We start from the raw sequence: 20,329 nt of genomic DNA on the forward strand, positions 1-20,329 counted from the left end.
CTATTTTTTAATATAATATATAATTATTAGATAAATTCAGAAACAAACTTCATCCTTTAGATTATCAATAAATTCATAAATGAATATTGAAATCAAATCGTCATGTCAATTAAGATAAAAATGTTGAGACATTAGTAATTTTTTATAATATAAAAAAATTAATTTTTCACTTATTAATAAAGTAAGTCGCACAATGAGTCAATGAGTCAAGCATTTGAGTGCTTGACTGTTATTGCCGGTTGTTTTGGTGCAATTCATATCTGGACTTTACCTTTTTAAAAGAGAAAAAGAAATAAAGGTTTTTCTTTGCAAACCTTTTAAAAGAGAAAAAGGAAAAAGGGGTGATGGTCATAGTTTCAGCCTTTGAGAGCTTGTTGGGCTGCTGAGAATTTTTTAAAGAACAACTTCGATCGTATGGAGAGAGATAGAGGATCCACTTTTGGAGACCTTGGGGACTTGGGGAGGGGTCCTCATTGATTCTTTTCGTTTTGCTTTTCCTAAGCTTGGTGCCTTTCTATTTTGATAAGAGTTAGACTATTAATTTTGGGATTATATTTGATGCACAGTGTATAGTTTCTATATCATAATTGTCATCTCATTAATGAAGTAAATTTAATAATTGATATATAAAATTTTACTATTTAATGAATAAAAAATAAAATCTTTTTATTTTTTTCTCAATTTTTTTTATTTTCTTTCAAATGTGCCAAAGGGATACGTAATACATTTTAGTGACCTGATAGTGTATAATTTCTTAATTTTGCATAATAAAAATATTAAAATATTATCAATTCAAAAGTAGTTAAGTTATCTATATTTAAAATGTTTAGCATTATACTTAAAAAGTCCTTAAACTATTGAGAAAAATTCAAATAAATCCTTATTTCTTTATTGTAGTCAATTAAATCTTTATTTTTTTTAACCAAATAAACCCTTATAACTAATAATTGATTAATTATTATTAGTAAAAATGCCACTAGTTATATTATACAATGTGGCGTTGATATGGAATGTTGATATGTCATAACGGATTATGACGTGACATAATTATGTGACATTTTCACTCTCCACGTCATACTAATCACACATGTATTATTTTTGTATTATATTTGGTACATATATTAGAAAGTGTTATTAAAATTATAAAAAATACAGGTGAAGTTTTTTTTTTATTTGCATAGATGATTTGTTAAAGCAGTCATTTATTCAATAAAGGTACATTGATTTATTATTAAATTAAAGACATAATGTTCAAAAAAGCCCTTAAATTATTTAAGAAAATTTAAATAAGTTATTCTTTTATTACGTTCAACCAAACCTCTATACTTTTATTTTGAGTAAAATAAACTCTTATAACTAATGATTGACTAATTATTATTAATCAAAATGACACTTGTCATTTAACGCTCAACATGGCACTAACGTGATGCTGATGTAAAGGATGAAAAATGCCTCATGACCATGTCATTATGTCACATTAATATGTTTCGTTATTATCAATTATGACATGTCATTATACTATATCAGTATCATATGTTATAGAAGGACAAGTAGTATTTTGACTTATAGTGCAAAATTGGGAGTTAGATTGAGTGCAACAGAAAAAATAAGATTTATTTAGTTCAAAATAAAAATATAAGAATTTGTTTAATTAGTTCAAAATAAAGGTATAAAGATTTGATTGAACGTAATAAAAATATAATTTATTTAAATTTTTTTAATAATTTAGGAGTTTTTTAAGTTTTATATCTAAATTAAATGTTGGTATATGATTAGAAAAAAACCATAAGAGTTTATTTAATTTAAAATAAAAATATAAAAATTTGATTGAACATAATAGAAAAATAAAAATTTATTTAAAATTTTTTAATATTATACTTATTTTTTAATATAATATGTAATTCTTAGATAAATTTAAAAACAAACTTCATCCTTAGACTATCAATAAATTCATAAATGAAATATTGAAACCAAACCCTCACATCAATTGAGATAAAAATGTTGAGACATTATTTATAATTATTAAAGAACATTAATTTTTCACATATTAATAAAGTAAGTCGCACAATTGGAAGGTGACTAGTGAGCTGTTTTGGTGCAATTCTTATCTTGACTTTATCTTTTTAAAAGAGAAGAAGAAAAACAGGTTTCTCTTTGTAAACGCAAGTACCCAACAACTTCTCTATGACTTTTTTTTGTTTTGCTTTTCCTGAGCTTGGTGCCTTTCTATTTTGGTAAGAGTTAGACTATTAATTTTGGGATTATATTTGATGCACAATGTATAGTTTTTATATAAAAATGTGTTATTTCATTAATAAAGTAAAATTAATCATTTTTAAAATTTAACAATAAATATATAAAATCTTGCTATTTAATGAATTAAAAACAAAATCTTTTTTTCTCAAAAAAATCTTTTTTATTTCTTTCAAATGTGCTAATGGGACACGTAATACATTTTAGTGACTTGATAGTGTATAATTTCTTAATTTTACATAATAAAATTATTAAAATATTATTAATTCAAAAGTAGTTAAGTTATCTATATTTAAAATGTTTGTCATAATACCTAAAAAAATATTTGAACTATTGAGAAACATTCAAATAAATTCTTTTATTGTATTTAATTAAATTTATATATTTTTATTTTGAATCAAATAAATTTTTATAACTAATAGTTAACTAACTATTATTAATCAAAATGTCACTACGTAACGTTGTAAAATGTTAAAAAGAAAAGAGGATGTGGGCCACTGAAAGCTCGAATGCTGAAAAATGCTTGTTAGACTGATTTTTGTTAGCATTCCTCATTTCGATTCATTTCCTTTCCCACCTCAGAAGAGGATCATTATCTACTACTAGCACTAGCATTGTAAGTTATTCTTTACTTTTTGTTTTAATTATTTGTATTCTTTGACCTGCATCAATGCATTATAAATAAATTCATAAATGAAACATTGAAATCAAACCGTCACATCAATTGAGATAAAAATATTGAGACATTAGTATTTTTAAAATTTTTTATATGTATTAAAATTTTTTTTCACATATTAATTACTTTAATAAAGTGGCACAGTGAGTCAACCACTAGACATTGCCGGCTGTTTTGGGTGCAATTCATCTTTACTTTATCTATCTCGGATAATTTTTTATCAGAGCAAAAGAAATACAAAATGCAAGTACCCCACACCACACAAAAGCACAGAGAAGCAAAAATAAAGTACTCAATGAGATAAAAAGAAAAAATTGTGAGAAATAACCTATTTCATAAGCCTAATTAAAAAATATCACTTTTTATAATTTTAACTATTTTTAGTCTATTTTTGACATGACTTGACAATAATGCCTTTTAAACAATTTTAAAAAATTAAAATGGTTTTAGTTTTCTCTATCCCACCATCTAGAAAAAAATTTCAAAATAAAATCTCAATTTTTTTCTCTGATCAAATACTATCTATCTTGCTATCAAAAGCACAAAGATGACATCAAGCTCTTTCTTATTTTGTTTTATTTTTTTGGATAGTGGATCTTGGGGTTCTCAAGGGCGATGAATAGCGAATTTTGCTCTTTGCATGCAGCGATTTTACTCAGGGAGAAGGAACAGCTAAAGCATGTTTGATGGGTTTTATGGTGGTTCACGGTTTTATTATGTTTGGGATTGAGATGATTGTTAAGAATGTTTGCTGGGGATTTTGATTTTTTTTTATGAGATTTTGAGTTGAAATTATTTAGGGAATATTTTGTAAATAGAATATATTTTGTTTTTGTATAAGGGACTGAGCAAGGCCCTCCCGATAGGAATATATTTTGTCTTGCTTTGAAGGGTTATAGAGTTTTGTAATCTATCTTTTATGAAATGCACAATTTCATGGCTTAGCAAAAAAAGAAGTATGTGTTTTAGGTTCTTGAGTTTATTAGTTTATTCATAGAACCCTAAAGTTAAGGAGTTGAAATTGATTAGACTGATTTTTAAGTATTACGAGATTAATTTTTAGGTATTGCGTGACTTAATCACTGTATGATTAGTTTTTAGGCATTACGTGATTGGTTTTAGGCATTGCGTGACTGGTTTTTAGATATTGCGTGACTGATTTTTAAACAATGCTTAAGTCACACAATGCCTTACTAACAAGTCACGCAATACCTTACTAATAAGTCACGCAATGCTTATCAACTAGTCATGCAATGTCATATCAACTAGTCACACAATATTTAAAAACTAGTCACGCAATGCCGAAAGTCAATCATGCAATATCCAAAGTCAGTCATGCAATGCCTAAAAACTAGTCACGCAATACCCAAAAATCACAAAAACTATTGAATTCCATTTAACAAGATCAACAACTTTAGACGATACACTATATTCCATTTAACAACATAATTAACGAATATACCTACTTGACAAAGAATGTTCAAAATGTTCAAAAGTTTTTTTTCATATATCAAAAATCACTCAAAAATACTTAAAAATACTCAAAACGCTCAAATATTTTCTTCGTGTATCAAAAATTACTCCAAAATGCTTAAAATACTTAAACGTTTGCTTTTTGATAAAGAATACTCCAAAGATGAATAGTCTGACGAGGAAAGCTCAAAGAATATGAGTTGGTTTGAGGCACAGACCTAAACATACTTGACCCGTTAATAAGTTTTGGGTTAAGGCACAGAACCAAATAAATGGGTCAGTCTCATTAAGGGCAATTTTGTCTAAATTTTAATTCTCTTGACTAAAAATATTTAAAGTTATAAAGAGGTCTTTTTTCAAAAACGCCTTATGCATGAGGTCTTTCAGCTTCAGTCTTCGAGTATCACCGGTCTCTCTATTTTCGATATTCACCATATGTTTCTCATGGGTTATGACGTGCCGGATTATTGCGCACCTCGTAGTAGCCTAGGCACGGTCACGGTCAATGTCACATCGCCCCTCTACAAAATTATACTTGGAAAGATGTAAGATTAATTTGGAGCATCAACACTCTTCCCCTCCCCCCTTCTTCCCCCTTTGTTTTGAGGTCATTCGTTTGAGTTAATAGTACAAAAACAATATATACTAGTATTTGATCATTTAAATTAAAAACATCAAATTATCTATTTAATGGTAGTATACCTTAATTTTATAAATAGCATCAAATTCTCTTTTCCCTACATAGAAATAAATGGTTAAATGCTCATTTTATATCTAATATTTACCAAATCTTTTATTTCACAATTCAACTTATTTTTTTAAATTCAAAATCCAATTTTTTAAAGCAATTTTATCCATTTAAAAAAATACTGAAAAGAGTTTGTGATTACCGCCCCATATATAGACTTAGAATTAAGCAAAAATTTGGAAATAATGGAAAATTGATTCCAACCTTAGAGTTGGTTTCCGTTTTCTATTACATCCAATTTGGTTGCTAAAAATATGTATTCCATTTGGTTTGATTTCTATCTATTGATTGAAAAAAATTGAAATTATCCAAATAAAAAAGAACAGTGTTTTTTATTATATTTTATATTACTTTTTAGTTTTCATAAAATAAAAATATTTATTTTATTTTTAAATTTACTTAATAATATATATATATAACATTTAAAAAAAAATCAAAGAACTGAACGGTTGAATCCAAATCGATGAAATTTGATTTGAGTCAATTTGATCTTAAAAATACATTTTATTTGGTTAGATTCAGTTTTTTAGAAATCAAAATAGTACAAGTTAATCAACAAATTTTCAAATTGAACTTTGCCAAACTATATGCGGCTCTATATAGAACTAACTATACAAATCTATATTTCTATATTTGTTTAAGGTTATTCTCATAAGAAAAACAATTAATTTCATTTATAGTGTTTATCATTTTTTTTATGGATAAAATAGATTACTTTAAAAAAGTAAATAAAAAAATTTGATATTAAACTGAAATATTTGGTAAATATTAGATCCTTAAAATGAGAATATTTTTTTTTCTAAAATATTTGTAATGTTTGAAGTGAATATTTTCAATGTATTTCTCACCTAATTTTTCATCCCTGACACAGATTAAGCTGGTTGAGGTTTATCCTTTCGGAGTATCTTCACACTTTGCGAATGTTTTTTACCCACGGCTCTCTATCACGAGATCGCTATGATTATTATTATTATTACTATGGAAGTATGTTTTTTCATTTCATCTCTAATTTGCTTATGGCTTTTGCTTATTCCTTATTCCTTGCTTTAAACTAATCTTTACCCCTTTTTATCAGGAATCCCATTTGCTTTATTCATAATCACAGGTGAGAACGCTTTTACCCGTGACTTAATTAAGCTTTAATGATTATGTGCACGACGACCCAAGTTGCAAAATACTAATATCCCTCACACCTCTCATGGATATGTAGAGGTAAATAAAAATAATTTTCATTAGGTAAAATAAGTATATATTATTTAAAAAAATTATGATAATAATCAAAGAGATCATGAATCATGACATGTTCTTTCTCTTTTCTTTTCTTTGTTTTTTTTTCTTTCCATTGCACAATTATGTGTCATAATAAAAAGTTTGAGTTAATTAAACAACCAATTTAAATTGAATGGTGAAGTTTCCAATATTTAGCTACTTTGAGTTATCACATCTGGTAAATCTCATTCCACTTGTTTTAAAATTGGAATCAAGACTCCCAATATGAGGTGTTAAGTTTGAATCTTTAAGTTATCCCATCGGAGACAACTAATTAACTAATAACGTTATATATTTCTAATTAGTAAAAACAGATAGTCAATATGTCTTGTACATCATCAAAGCTTTTTCCATCCTATTTAGCTATGTAAAAATATTGTGTTCTCATTGTTGGAAAATAAATATTCTACTATTTGTGATAATCAAGAAGATAAAAATCATACCCCAGTTATATTGATTAAATCAATTCTAATAAAGCAGTGCTACTTCCGTTCCTTGTCTTGTGTATTTATGCTGATGTCTTCTTATTAATAATTCTCTTGTATAGGAGTACTTATTACTATTAGAACTCTATTGGGGGTTTCATGCTTGATTGCAGCTGTGCTAATTAAGTTTCGAAGGAGACATTTATCTATGGATGATACAATTGAAGAATTTCTTCAAATGCAAAATAATTTAATGCCCATCAGGTATTCTTATTCCGAAGTAAAGAAAATGACAAAATGTTTTAAGGATAAATTAGGACAAGGTGGTTATGGTTCAGTTTTCAAAGGAACGCTTCGAAGCGGGCGTCTTGTTGCAATAAAATTGTTAAACATGTCGAAATCACATGGGCAAGATTTCATCAATGAAGTTGCTACCATAGGAAGGATTCATCATGTTAATGTGGTACAACTTATTGGTTTTTGTGTAGAAGGATCAAAACAAGCACTTGTTTATGATTTTATGCCAAATGGTTCTTTGGATAAGATCATATTTTCAGGGGAAAGAGATACCACTTTATGTTGGGAAAAAAATTTGAGATTGCAATTGGTGTGGCCCGAGGAATAGAATACTTGCATCAAGGATGTCAAATGCAGATTTTACATTTTGACATCAAACCACATAACATTCTTCTAGATGAGAACTTCACTCCAAAAATTTCAGATTTTGGCCTAGCAAAATTGTATGCAGTAGATCACAGTATTGTGTCTCTCACTGCAGCACGAGGTACTCTCGGATATATTGCTCCGGAATTGTTTTACAAGAACATTGGGAGTATCTCACATAAGGTTGATGTTTATAGTTTTGGAATGTTGCTAATGGAAATGGTGGGAAAGAGAAGGAATTTGAATGCATTTGCTGAGCAATCTAGTCAAATATATTTCCCTTCATGGATTTATGATCGATTTGACAAGGAGGAGGATATAGAGTTAGGAGATGTCACTGAGAATGAAAAGAAAACTGTAAGAAAGATGGTCATAACTGCTTTTTGGTGCATTCAGATAAAGCCTACTGATCGTCCTTCAATCAGTAAGGTCTTGGAGATGCTTGAAGGTGAGGTTGAGCTACTTGAGTTACCTACAAAACCTTTTTCTATTATCTCTTGACAGCTCATCCAAAGACTTTGCAAGTAACAATTTGGAAAAGGAGCCTACCACGTCAACCCTTGATGCTACCGTCAAGGGCATGGAAGTGCCTCAAATATAAATACTGGGATTTAAAATATGGAAACCTTTAGCTTTAATAAGTTCTACTCCCTTACCCCCTGATGTTGATGTATGGTTTGATTTCTCCTTACTTTCTAATGTAGGGTTTTGGTTTCCTTTTATTTATTTTTCTTGTTCGTTACTTTTTTATATATTTTAAATTATTATTCAAATAAGTAATGAATTATGGACTCATAGATATGAATGATGATTAAAAATAATCAAAAAATCAATGAACATAAAAATGATGAAGGAGAGCTTAACTCTCTAATATCTCTCATATATCAATTTAATTCTGAAGATCTATATATTCATATATACATGCATGATTATGATTGTGATAATTAATTTAATTTATTTTTTTTATTTAAATTAATTAGGATGTGAATTTTGTCGTAAAGCATAAACTTGGTAATTTGTTTTGTTAGGGAATGAGATTTGAACTCAACTTTTTCAATAAGAAGATAGATTAAACTTACCATTAAATTTTCAATGAATAGAGATAAAATCGCACTCCTCGTTTAAAAGAAGAACTGTTTAATTACAAACACTCTGGCGCTAGGAATGTTATTGAGAGATGTTTTGGATTCCTTAAGATGAGACGGGCAATACTTAAAGGGAAGTCTTGGTACCTAGCGAAAACAAAATGTAGAATTATCTCTGCTTGTGCATTGTTACACAATCACATTAGGAGAGAAATGACACATTATCCACTTAAGGATGAAATGGATGAAGAGTATGTGGAATCAAAAGCGATGGAAAATGCAGATATGATTCAATACATTGAGACATCAAATGCATGGACTACTTGGAGAAATAACTTGGCACAAGAACTGTGGAATGATTGGATAGCTTCTAGAAATGAAACTTAATTTTTTATTTGGTACAACAAATGTTGTATGCTTTATTTGTAATAACTCAATTTTGTGTTGATTGAGACATATTTGTATTTGTTCTTAATTAGATAAGTTATGTTTCTTCTTGAATTTTTAATTAACTATTGTATACTATATATTTGTTATTATGGCATTTCTATATTATGTTTTATACTTATAGATGGAAGTTGCATCGTCTCAAGGATTAGGAAGGACAAGCAAAAAATCCACCCATTAATGGACACCTACTAAAGATGGAGTCTTAATTGACTACTGCATTGATCTTGTGAATGAAGGAAGTTGGGCTAGAGATAATGGGACATTCAAGCCTGGTTACTTGCAACAACTTGAGAAATGGATGAAAGAAAGGATCCCAAATTGCAACATAACGACTATCCCCCATATTAACTCTAGAATGAGGTTGTTGAAGACACAATATAGGGAAATTGTTGAGATGATATCACATTTCGCTTCTGTATTCGGTTGGGATGATGTTAAGAAATGTGTTACTTGTGATGATGATGTTTGGATTGGCTAGGTTAAGGTAATGATTCTAATTTATTTTACAACATTATTATATTCTAAAGTTAGGCATATATTTGGTTTTGCATGATTTTTTGATTCCTTATATTTGGTTATATATATATAGTCACCCAGCTGCTGCAGGACTTAGAAACAAGCCTTGTCCTCACTTTGATCAATTAGCCATTATATTTGGGAAGGATAGAACAACTAGGGAAGGAGCAAAGTCATCAGCTGATGTAGTAGAGAACATAGAAACTGAGGAAGTTGCATTTGCAGGAACAAAGGTAGCTTTAGAAGCTTTCAGTGCATTGAATGTTGATGAAGATGACAATGGTGATGATGATGTTTCCCTTGCTCAAGCTACCAATAGTGAGGGATCCACTGCTGCTAAAAAAAGGACTATGAAGCAAGGTGACAGAGAGGTGAGTCGCAAAAAAACTAAGACAAAAAGTAATGGTCACAACATTGTTCATGCATTCCAATCTAGTGTGGATAAGATTGAAGAAATCTGTCAAGGTGCATGGGAAGGAATTGATACAGTAGCAAGTTGTTTTCAATTCATGGCTGAAAATGCAAGGTTGAAAAAGCTTGTAGTTGAGATAGTTCAGGGAGTTGAAGGTTTGACTCCCAAAGAAATTATTAAGGCTGGACATATCATCTCTAGTGATATGTGGAAGATAAATTATCTATTTTCATTGTCAGAGGAGTTGCAAAAAATTTATGTGAAGGCTTTGCTTAGTGGCTCAATCTAAAGCAATGATGGGTATTGTTATTGCAAAGAACTAGTTATCAATTTAGGGTGAACTTTAACAGTGTTATTAAATTTGAACAATTTTGTATTTTAAAAATGGTGTGTCTATCCTTTAGGTGACTTCAACTTTGGTTTTATTAAAACTTTATGACTTTTGGTTTAGAGCATCAATCAAGGAACTTCATTTATGATTTTCAATTATATGGTTTTGGTGATGTTATGCTTGATATTTTGTTTTAGCTTGATAGCAAGTTATTTTGAATTTATGATATTTTCAGAAGAAATTAATTGGAGATTAAGAATTATGGGTATTTTGTTGGCAATTTGCTATTGGTTACAACAGAGAAAGCTATCACATTAATGTATACATATAAAACGTATTAAGAAATAAAAATAAAATATTATCTTCTAAAAAAAATTTAAAATAAAATATACAATATAAGAAATTATATTAAAAATAAAAATATAATATATACTTGTAATAAGAAATGAAAAATAAAATATATTTAATTAAAAATATATTTTAAAATGACATTATATAAAAATTAACAATAAAAAAATACATGTTCAACTTGTATTTTAATATATAAGGGTAGTTTTGGAAATTAACATTACATACATTGTAAAGTACTTGTAAAACAAACACTGTAATGCTATCTTCTCTGCATTTTAATCATTACATTACTTATATCTCAAACATTGCAATGTTATCTTCTTTGCAATCACATTGCTTGCAATCACATTACCTGTAATCATATTACCTGTAATCATATTACATTGTAAAGTACCAAACGCTACATTAATTTACTATATTTACTATTCGGATGATTGCGCCATCAATTCTCGGTTCCCATATTTCTATATCAATTTATCTGCATCTCCCTTCCATGTATCTATGGAACCAGTTAACTACACTTTGTTCAACTGCTCAAAAAACCCAACTGAAGATTCTCTCCTTCTATGAGAAAACTTGCTTGGACTTCATCGATGGCTTTAATATTAGAGCTGCTCCTTCTGATGGCTGGGAATATTATAACCTGTTAAATTGCAGCAAGGTTGTTGACATCTCAGTAAAACCGGCGGGACCAATAAGTAGAGAGAATCTTTACTTAGAATGGTCCAAACCGATGTGCGCCAGGTGTGAAGCCGAAGGCAAAGGTTGTAGAGTAAAGAATAATACAGAGGATCAAACAGAGTGCTATGACATCCCCTACAAAGGTATATGCCTTCAACTTAAATTTACTTGTTTCTTTTACTTATTTTCTCTTACCGATTAAGAAATTGTTACTACCCAAACTAGCACCTAAATTTTACACTATTTGATATATAAGAAAAAATTAAAAAAAAAATGTTACTACATGCTACAATTACATATAATCACATATTCAATGATACCTAGGCTTAAATACTGTAGGATAGTCAGTAGGATTTTAAAGTTTTGACTTGATGAGTTTGAAAGACTTGATAAAAAAAACAGTTATTACTGATCACTTATTATAAGAATCTCGATACTCTTATGTAACATCTTTCATACATGATCTTTTTGACTTAATCAACTAAACTTCATAACTTAATCTCGATAATTATTTGACTAAACTTGATAATTTTTTACTTGATCAACCATTTTATATATCAAATTTAATTGATTAATCTTTTTGTTTCTTTCTTTCACTTTATTTTGAAAATATTCCAACACCACTTGACACTAAAACTTAAAACTGTTTAAGATTGCTCACTCCTCTTTTCTATGTATCTCTCTTCCTATTAAGTTGGTGTAGTGTAACGCTGCTTCACTTCCATTTACGAAGAAAACACTCCTTGCTTGTATTATATTTACAATTGAATTAATGTTTGAAAGACATAAAAAGCTTATACATTTCCAACATTTTACAGGCCATCCTACAAAGCTAAAGCGAATACTTGCAGGTATGGAATTGTTTTTTGTAACTAATGATTTTCGACTTTATTTATAACGAGAGGTAATCACTCCTTATCTCAAGATTAAAACTAATTAAACATGTGCTAAGTTGGAGCATATTATTTGCAGGTGTAATCCCAGCTTCATTTGTTCTTGCACTAATTGTTGTTGCCCTTTACAAGTTGTACTATTTAGAAAAAACAAAGAAAGAGAATCAACTCAAGGTTGAAGAGTTTTTGGAAGATTATAAATCTCTTAAGCCCTCCAGATACTCTTACGCTGATATTAAGAGAATAACAAATCAATTCAAGGAGAAACTTGGAGAAGGAGGTTATGGAACTGTGTTCAAAGGAAGACTTTCCAATGATGTTTTGGTAGCTGTTAAGGTCCTCAACAATTTCAAAGGAAATGGTGAAGAGTTCATCAACGAAGTGGGCTCAATGAGTCGAATCCACCATGTCAATGTAGCTCGCTTGGTTGGATTTTGCGCTGATGGATATAAACGAGCTCTTGTTTACGAGTATTTGCCCAATGAGTCATTGGAGAAGTTCATATTTTCTGCCAAGGGTGAGAGTCATTTCCTTGGTTGGGATAAGCTTCAAGACATTGCTCTGGGCATAGCCAAAGGGATTGAATACTTGCATCAAGGTTGCGAGCAACGGATCCTCCATTTTGACATCAAACCTCACAACATTTTGTTAGACCAGAACTTCACCCCTAAGATCTCTGACTTTGGTCTAGCTAAGTTGTGTTCCAAGGAGCTAAGTGCTGTTTCCATGACAGCAGCCAGAGGAACCATGGGCTACATTGCACCTGAGGTATTATCTAGGAACTTTGGAAATGTTTCATATAAATCAGATGTTTATAGTTTTGGAATGCTACTACTTGAAATGGTTGGAGGGAGAAAAAACATTGATGTTACAGTGGAGAATTTAAGTCAGGTGTACTTCCCAGAATGGGTTTATAATCATTTGGACGAAGGAGAAGATTTAGGAATAAGAATTGAAGATGAAAGGCAATCCATGATAGCAAGAAAACTTTCAATTGTTGGACTGTGGTGCATTCAATGGTTTCCAGTAGATCGTCCTTCAATGAAAGTTGTGATTCAAATGTTGGAAGGTGAGGCAGATAGTCTCACTCTGCCGCCGAATCCTTTTGCTTCCACAGATTATATGGAGCTGGGTGGTTCCAAGTATAAAAACCCTGTTGGTACAGAGCTAGCAATTATTGCCGAGTAGACATAATTCAGCTGGCAGCACTAAGTCTAGAAAAGAGTTAAATATAAATGGCTGATGAAGCAAACTAGACAGACGAACATGCATTCTATCATCACAATTGTGAGTTCATTCACTTAAATAAATTTGCTGTGTTTGTACTAATCATTGCTAAGGGCAAATAAACACTTTCTATGTCTTTTTTCTTTAAAACATCCTTGTTCAAACATTTTGTTCATTATCTGACTTGATTATTCTCAACTTAAGCAAATAATTATAAACTTAATTTGACCTCAAATGAAAATTGTTAATATATAAATAGTTTTATATTTTATTTGTAGACAATTATATATGTACATTATATTTAACTTAATTTTTAAAATTTTTTAGAATTGATTAAGTTTTTTAGTAGCTGAGTCAAGTACTGAAGTAGCCGAATTTGGCTTAACTCTTTAATCAAACTGCTTAGACTCAAACTCAGCACTATTGAATCAGATTCAAATATTCATAAAGCCATTCTCATAAGAGTTAGATTATTAATTTATATATTTGTTCAAAATAGTTCTTTTCCAATTAGTATTTAGTAGATAATTAACTTCTATTGTGTAGAACATTTATTGATATCACAAAAACAACACAACTTTTGTTACACACTAAAAATTTCTGTGAAGTTTTGGAAATACAATTTTTTATAGCCATGGAAAGTCTATGGCGATCAAGCACCAAGAGAAGAAGAAGAAGATGGAAATGCCAATTTTGGTTAGGCAAGTAAAATTATTTTCAGAAAAAAAAATATACAAGTTTATTTGATTTAAAATAAAAACATAAAAATTTAATTATACATAATAAAAAAATAAAAATTTATTTAAATTTTTATAATAATTCAAAATTTTTTTAAGTATTATACTTAGTTCTTAATATAATATATAATTATTAGAAAAATTCAAAAACAAACTTCTTCGGTAAACTATCAATAAATTCATAAATAAAATATTGAAATCAAACCCTTGCATCAATTGAGATAAAAAGGTTGAGACATTAGTAATTCTTTATAATTATTAAAGAACATTAATTTTTCACATATTAATAAAGTAAGTTGCACAATATGAATGCGAATATTGAATCAATGAGTCAACCATTAGAATGCTTGACTGATATTGCCGTTTGTTTCGGTGCAATTCATATCTTGACTTTATCTTTTTAAAAGATAAAAATAAAAGAGTTCATTTTTTAAATAGGCCTCATGCATAATGCGTTCCTGAAAATGACCCTCCTTATAATTTTAATTGTTTTTAGCCAAAAGAAAAAATAATTAGACAAAATTATCCTTAATGAAACCGACTCATTCGTCCCCATTCGTTTGGATCCTTGCCTCGACCCAAAACCTATTAACGGGTCAAGTATGTTTATGTGGACCATAACTCCTCAGTTTTTATCAAGAGACCGTACATATCCTCAAAAGCAATTATGTCAAAAGCATTCCTCGCCAGGTTAACTTCTGAGCATTTTCGTAGTGGTAGGAGCATTTTGGAGTGGTTATTATTCACCTAAAGGTGGTTCACATATTGAGCAGTGAGAGAAGTTGACATTACGCTGAGAAAGGTATAATATTTTTTTATGAATTTTTTTTTTTATTTTGAACCATGTGGAGAAATGGTTATTCTTCATGTTTAGGGTTTAGGTTTTTAAGCAGAAACCTATACATATTGCTTATTCATATTGATATTCTTGTTGTTTGAAATTTTTGAATATAAACATGAAGGTGGTATTGTTGGTGTTGTTGGGGTGGAAATGTGACTGGCCATGCGTGACTGGTTGATATGTATGTGTTATGACCTTTTGTTAGGAATTGGGTTGAGTGTTTAGATATTGCATGATTGAGGGCTTGCTTACATGGTTGGCACCTTTTACGTGAATGGATTTTGGCATGGGGTCATTTAGGGTTTGAGTGATTGCGTAAGGGTTTAACTTTGCATGACTAATTGATAGGTCTTTGCATGACTTGTTTCTAGGTTATTGCGTGAATATTGTTTAGACATGGCATCAGTTAGTGTGTGCGTGATTCGATTAGTTGTTCTTAGAATTGCGTGACTTGTTTATAAATCATTGCGTGATTTAATGCTAGTAATTGCGTGACTAATTGATTAGGCAGTGCGTGACTCTTGTTATAGGAAATTGCAAGAGTGTCATAATTGCATGAAATTTATCTGCATGGCATTGCATGACCGACATTGGGTTCATTCTGTATTATTTTTGGTCAGCCATAATGCTTTAATGTGTATATGTTGATTTACTTAATAATCTATGCTCCACACTTGGATTAATTATTCTGTTTTAGGGTTGTCTAAAAACAGTTAAAATTATTGTGAGGATTATTTTTTGAGTGAGCTTCTGAGGAGGGCTATTTTTAGAAATTCCTCTAGTTTTTTTGTTTATCTACAATGATGGTATTGACATGACTAAAATGGGAATGTTATCTATTTTATGTTGCAGATGGCTAGCCTAGGAACAGAGTAGGATAATATGGAGTCCTTGCTTTGTGTTCGAAGGCACCGGTGGGGGTTCAACGCTAACATTAACATCCACTGTAAGTGGTCACATCTGCACGTGATATGTGAGATGCTGTGTCAAGTAAACGAGTTGGAAAACTTTAAGAGAACATGCTTTGGGCACATGATGGATGTCAAATCAGACAAGAGTTTATTCTGTGCCAATCTCGTGCACAACCTAATGCTACACAGAATCAACAAACCTAAGGCCATCGAGGGAGAGTTATTGCTTGCAATAGGGAAAACAAAGGCTCAGTTTTCTAAGAAGGAGTTCTGTCTAGTGATAGGACTGAAGTTTGGTCCCCTACTGGCCCTTATTATCAATCCGTATAAGGCCATCCCTAGAGGAATTCACCTACGATATTGGGGATCAGGGAAGAAGGTGAAGATCCAACAGGTTTTAGATACATTCAAGGGAGGGCAGTTTTAACAGAAGGGAGACGCGACCAAGATGGCCCTTGTCTTGATCACGACCAATGTTTTATTCGGTCAAGACTACAAATGATCAGTGGTTCCATGGTTGTTGTTGTTGGTCAAGAACATCAACGAGTGGAATGCATTCCTATGGGGCACATATGCTTAGAGTCTGACCGTGGATTACTTGATGAGGGGTTTCAAACCTCCTACTATGGGCATAGCAGAGAAGAAGCGCTACCACCTCTATGGATTCATATGGGCATTTCAAGTAGTCTGCCATACCTTAATGTTTAACATTATCATTATTCTTTTCACATAAGAATTTATGAAGTGAGTAAAAATGTTACACAATTGATGTGCAGTTTTGGGCGTTGGAAGCAATACTTGAAATCAAAAGCTTATTTGAAAGGCAACGGCAATCTGGACAGGTTTGGCCAAGAATGCTTAAATGGCAATGTGACGAAAGGCTTACAAGCTTCCATGCCAATATTGCAAGTTTGAAGAGAGAAGGCAAGGTGAGTAAAGAAACCATATATTTTTTTATTATATTAAATTTTATTTTTATTGTCATAGGGTAGCGAGGGTTATACCTAATGGCAATATATGTTTTGGTGCAATTGTGTGCAGTAAGGATGTTAAAGCCAACAGCAGAATAGATGTTGATCGCATACTTGGCAGGCATTGAGGTCAATATCTCCGAGGGGTAGCAATACATTCCACTATGGCAATTAAAGGGTCGACCAGAATTCGATCCCCAACAAAGGAGGAAAATAATGGACCGCAAAGGGAAAAGTTCGGTACGACGAGCCGTTAAGCGAAGACGCACCACAGATGAGGAGGTCTATTCCCAGTTCGGTGCTACTGAGGCACCTGATTCTCCTCCTACAACTCTTCATTGTGCTACTCCTGTTGCTCCTCCTCTTCCTTCTGCTGCTGCCCCTCCTCCTACTTCACTGCTACCCCTTCTCCTGTTTCAGGTGCTGCCCCTCACGCTGAGCTACACAACCCGCCGCTGGGTCCACAAATGACTACAAGCATTAAGCAATAGCTGCAAAAGATGCAGACATACTAGAAGAAAGACCTCCAATCATTGCAGATGAATATATAGATACAGATGCATGCAATGCAGTTGGAGATCTAGCAGTCAATGCAGTTAGAGATCCAGCGGGCAATGCAAATCTAGATGCAGTCATTGAAAGGGCTAGAGGATCGGATTGTCGATCAGCTAATCGATCGTTTTAAGGTATGAGCTTTTATGTTATTCATCGCGTGAGTTATAACATGTACGATGTATACACTGTTCTAATGTGTTTGATTTTTTTGATCGTTTAAGGTCGATCGATGGGTGAAGAGGATGTCGTGCGCGACAAAGAAGGCATCAGTATTGAGGTTGATCTTGACGATGCAAGTGGCATAAATCAGTCAAGTGCATCGGCTCGAAACTCACCTCCCATTGGCCAGATCGAACATCATCCTGCTCCTATCCCATTTTCAGTAGAGGTAGCCCAGTATTCTCAGCGCACACCTTCTCTCAAGGCTACACCTCCTCCATCTGAGGTCGAAGAAGAACCTCATCTTGGGAGTAGTCGAACTATAACTTTCGTGTGTCCTACTCCTATCCCAACTCCAAAGAGCCTGCCCGCATGGTGAGATCACACATTCTCCCGAGGCTCCACCTCGACTTGAGCCTAAAGATGCATGTGTGAGCTTGGCTAACAAATACCTTCGAAGCCCATACGTTAACCCGCTATTAGTCCAACGCAAAGCGAAAAATGATTTGAAGGACAGATATGAGTCCTTCATGAAAAACGAGCACGCCTGGTAAAATGAAAACAATAAACGATATTAGGGTTAACGGTTCTATTATAAAAAATTGTGAGAAATGACCTTCGTAGTAAGGTCACTTCAAAAATGACTGCCACTATAATTTTAACTCTATTATAAATATGTAAGGTTAACATTCTGGGCATTGAAGGGCAGGAGGGCCCTGATTTTTTTCGACAATTGGAGATTCCGATAGAGTTGATGGACAACCAACAGATTGATGAATACATCAGCATGTTGTGAAATCGGGCACGCGAGCACCATCCACAACACTACAAGCAAAGAATATGCATCGTTGACACCACCTTCTACATAAGTATATTATATTTTACTGAGTTGTAATTATTCAAATGTTTGGGGTGTGTATTAGTTAATTACATCTAACTATTATGCATAACGTAATTGATAGCTTATTTTGTTGGGTCTAAGCAAAGAAATGCAGCTTTCCCCCACCGAGAATACATTCAAGTCGAGTAAAGTGGTAATGCCAGACCATGTGTTTCATATGCAAAGGATGAGAGTCCTCCGTGGGGTTTGCCATAGCATGAGGTTGACTCAATTCTCGTACCATGCTATTTTGACGGCCACTAGGTGGTAGTGCACATCAATTTGCTGAAATGGACTATGATGTTAGTGGACTCATCATACAGTCAAACAAAAGCACTGAAGTCCAGCTTGCGTGATAAGTAGATGAGTCCACTAACATCATTGTTTCCCATTATATGACACCAGGCAAGGTACTTTGTCAGCTCGTGCCGTCAAAAGCGACCTTTGACGCAGTTGAGGTTTAGGTTAAATGCAAAGACCCTAATACAGTAAGATTCGCATAGTTGCAGGGATTAGGTTATCGCCTCGTTGCAATGGTTGATCAGGTCAGAGGATCAAATGCTGAAGGCAAACGCGATAGAGGGCATTCGAAAAACGTTTGCCTTTGGATTTTTACAAATAACATAAGTTGTTAAATTTTTTAATTTGTTTATTCTTTTTCAATCTGTAAATAACATTATTTTGTATCATGTCCATATTATTCTTTGTTGTATCATTTACATATTATTCTTTGTATTCTTTTTGTATCATTTAAGAAGAAAGAAAAATGGCAGTAAGAACAGTTATGTATTCATTCATGTGATAAGCATATGAGTCTAATAAGAACAACATTATTTTTTTCTTATGCATATTGTAAAGTCTGTTAGTATTTTATACAATTTACATGACAGCGTTCATGCATTTGCATATGCCAACCCTCTTTTACTTTTTTACTTTATAGCCTATATGACATGTTGAACTGCATTGCATGACATAGGATTGTAACCAGTTGATATTGAATTGCGTGAATGGTGGAGATGGAATCACGTCACCAGTTGTATTGATTCGTGGGAGTATTTGATATGGAGTCACGCGAGTACTAAATTTTGAATCACGTCATTAGTTAATATGAAATCGCGTGACTAATCTACTTAGAATCGCGTGAGTAGTAAATATGGATGGCGTGAACTGTTAAGATTTAAAATCTCGTGAGTAATAAATATGGAGTGTGTTACTAGTTATTATGGAAGCGCGTGACTAGTTTTTGTGGAATCGCGTGACTAGTTGATATTGACTCATGTGAGTAATATATGGAGTGGCGTTAGTAGTTATTATGGAATGGTGTGACTATTTATTCTAAAATCATGAGTAGAAAAGTGGAGTCGCATGATTGGTTATTATAGAATTGCGTTACTAGTTGATATGGAGTCGTATGAGTAATGTATATGGAGTGGTGTTACCACTTATTATGGAATCGTGTCACTAGATGATATGGGATCGCATGACTAGTTGATCTTGAGTCGTATGACTCACTTATTATGTGTCATGTTCTTCGAAGAAGGGTAAGCCAATTATCATAGACAATATCAAACCATAACCCAACCTCAAGCACCATCATAACAAAATATTGAGTTGAAAACCCTAAACCCTCGACCAGAAGTTACCCTAAACACATGAAAGTTAAAGCACATATTGAGTGAATTTAAAGAAAACAAAATACCACAAATTCTGATAAATACAAACTGCAGTATTCCTAATCCAATTAACCCACAACTTTCAAAATATGAATGTTTATTTACTATGGTTGACTCAGCTAGAACCAATGACAACTGACTTCCTTTTT

The 20,329-nt window shown here is 31.9% G+C and overlaps 1 protein-coding gene and 1 pseudogene across 1 annotated transcript; both read left to right on the top strand.

The window, feature by feature from the left end:
* LOC18604202 lies at positions 4,789 to 8,078 on the top strand (annotated as a pseudogene).
* LOC18604199 (rust resistance kinase Lr10) lies at positions 11,084 to 13,594 on the top strand. The gene is made up of 3 exons (XM_018116965.1): positions 11,084 to 11,476; positions 12,152 to 12,184; positions 12,306 to 13,594. Exons 1-3 carry the CDS (start codon positions 11,146 to 11,148, stop codon positions 13,412 to 13,414), a joined length of 1,473 nt encoding a protein of 490 aa, XP_017972454.1. The 5' UTR covers positions 11,084 to 11,145; the 3' UTR covers positions 13,415 to 13,594.

The sequence above is a fragment of the Theobroma cacao genome, chromosome 3 (assembly GCF_000208745.1).
Source record: "Theobroma cacao cultivar B97-61/B2 chromosome 3, Criollo_cocoa_genome_V2, whole genome shotgun sequence".
NCBI lineage: Eukaryota > Viridiplantae > Streptophyta > Magnoliopsida > Malvales > Malvaceae > Theobroma > Theobroma cacao.

Coding starts and splice junctions, on each gene's coding strand:
- LOC18604199 (XM_018116965.1), top strand. CDS start 11,146: ATGTATCTATGGAACCAGTTAACTACACTTTGTTCAACTGCTCAAAAA. Junction 11,477..12,151: donor CTATGACATCCCCTACAAAG/GTATATGCCTTC, acceptor AACATTTTACAG/GCCATCCTACAAAGCTAAAG. Junction 12,185..12,305: donor GCTAAAGCGAATACTTGCAG/GTATGGAATTGT, acceptor TATTATTTGCAG/GTGTAATCCCAGCTTCATTT.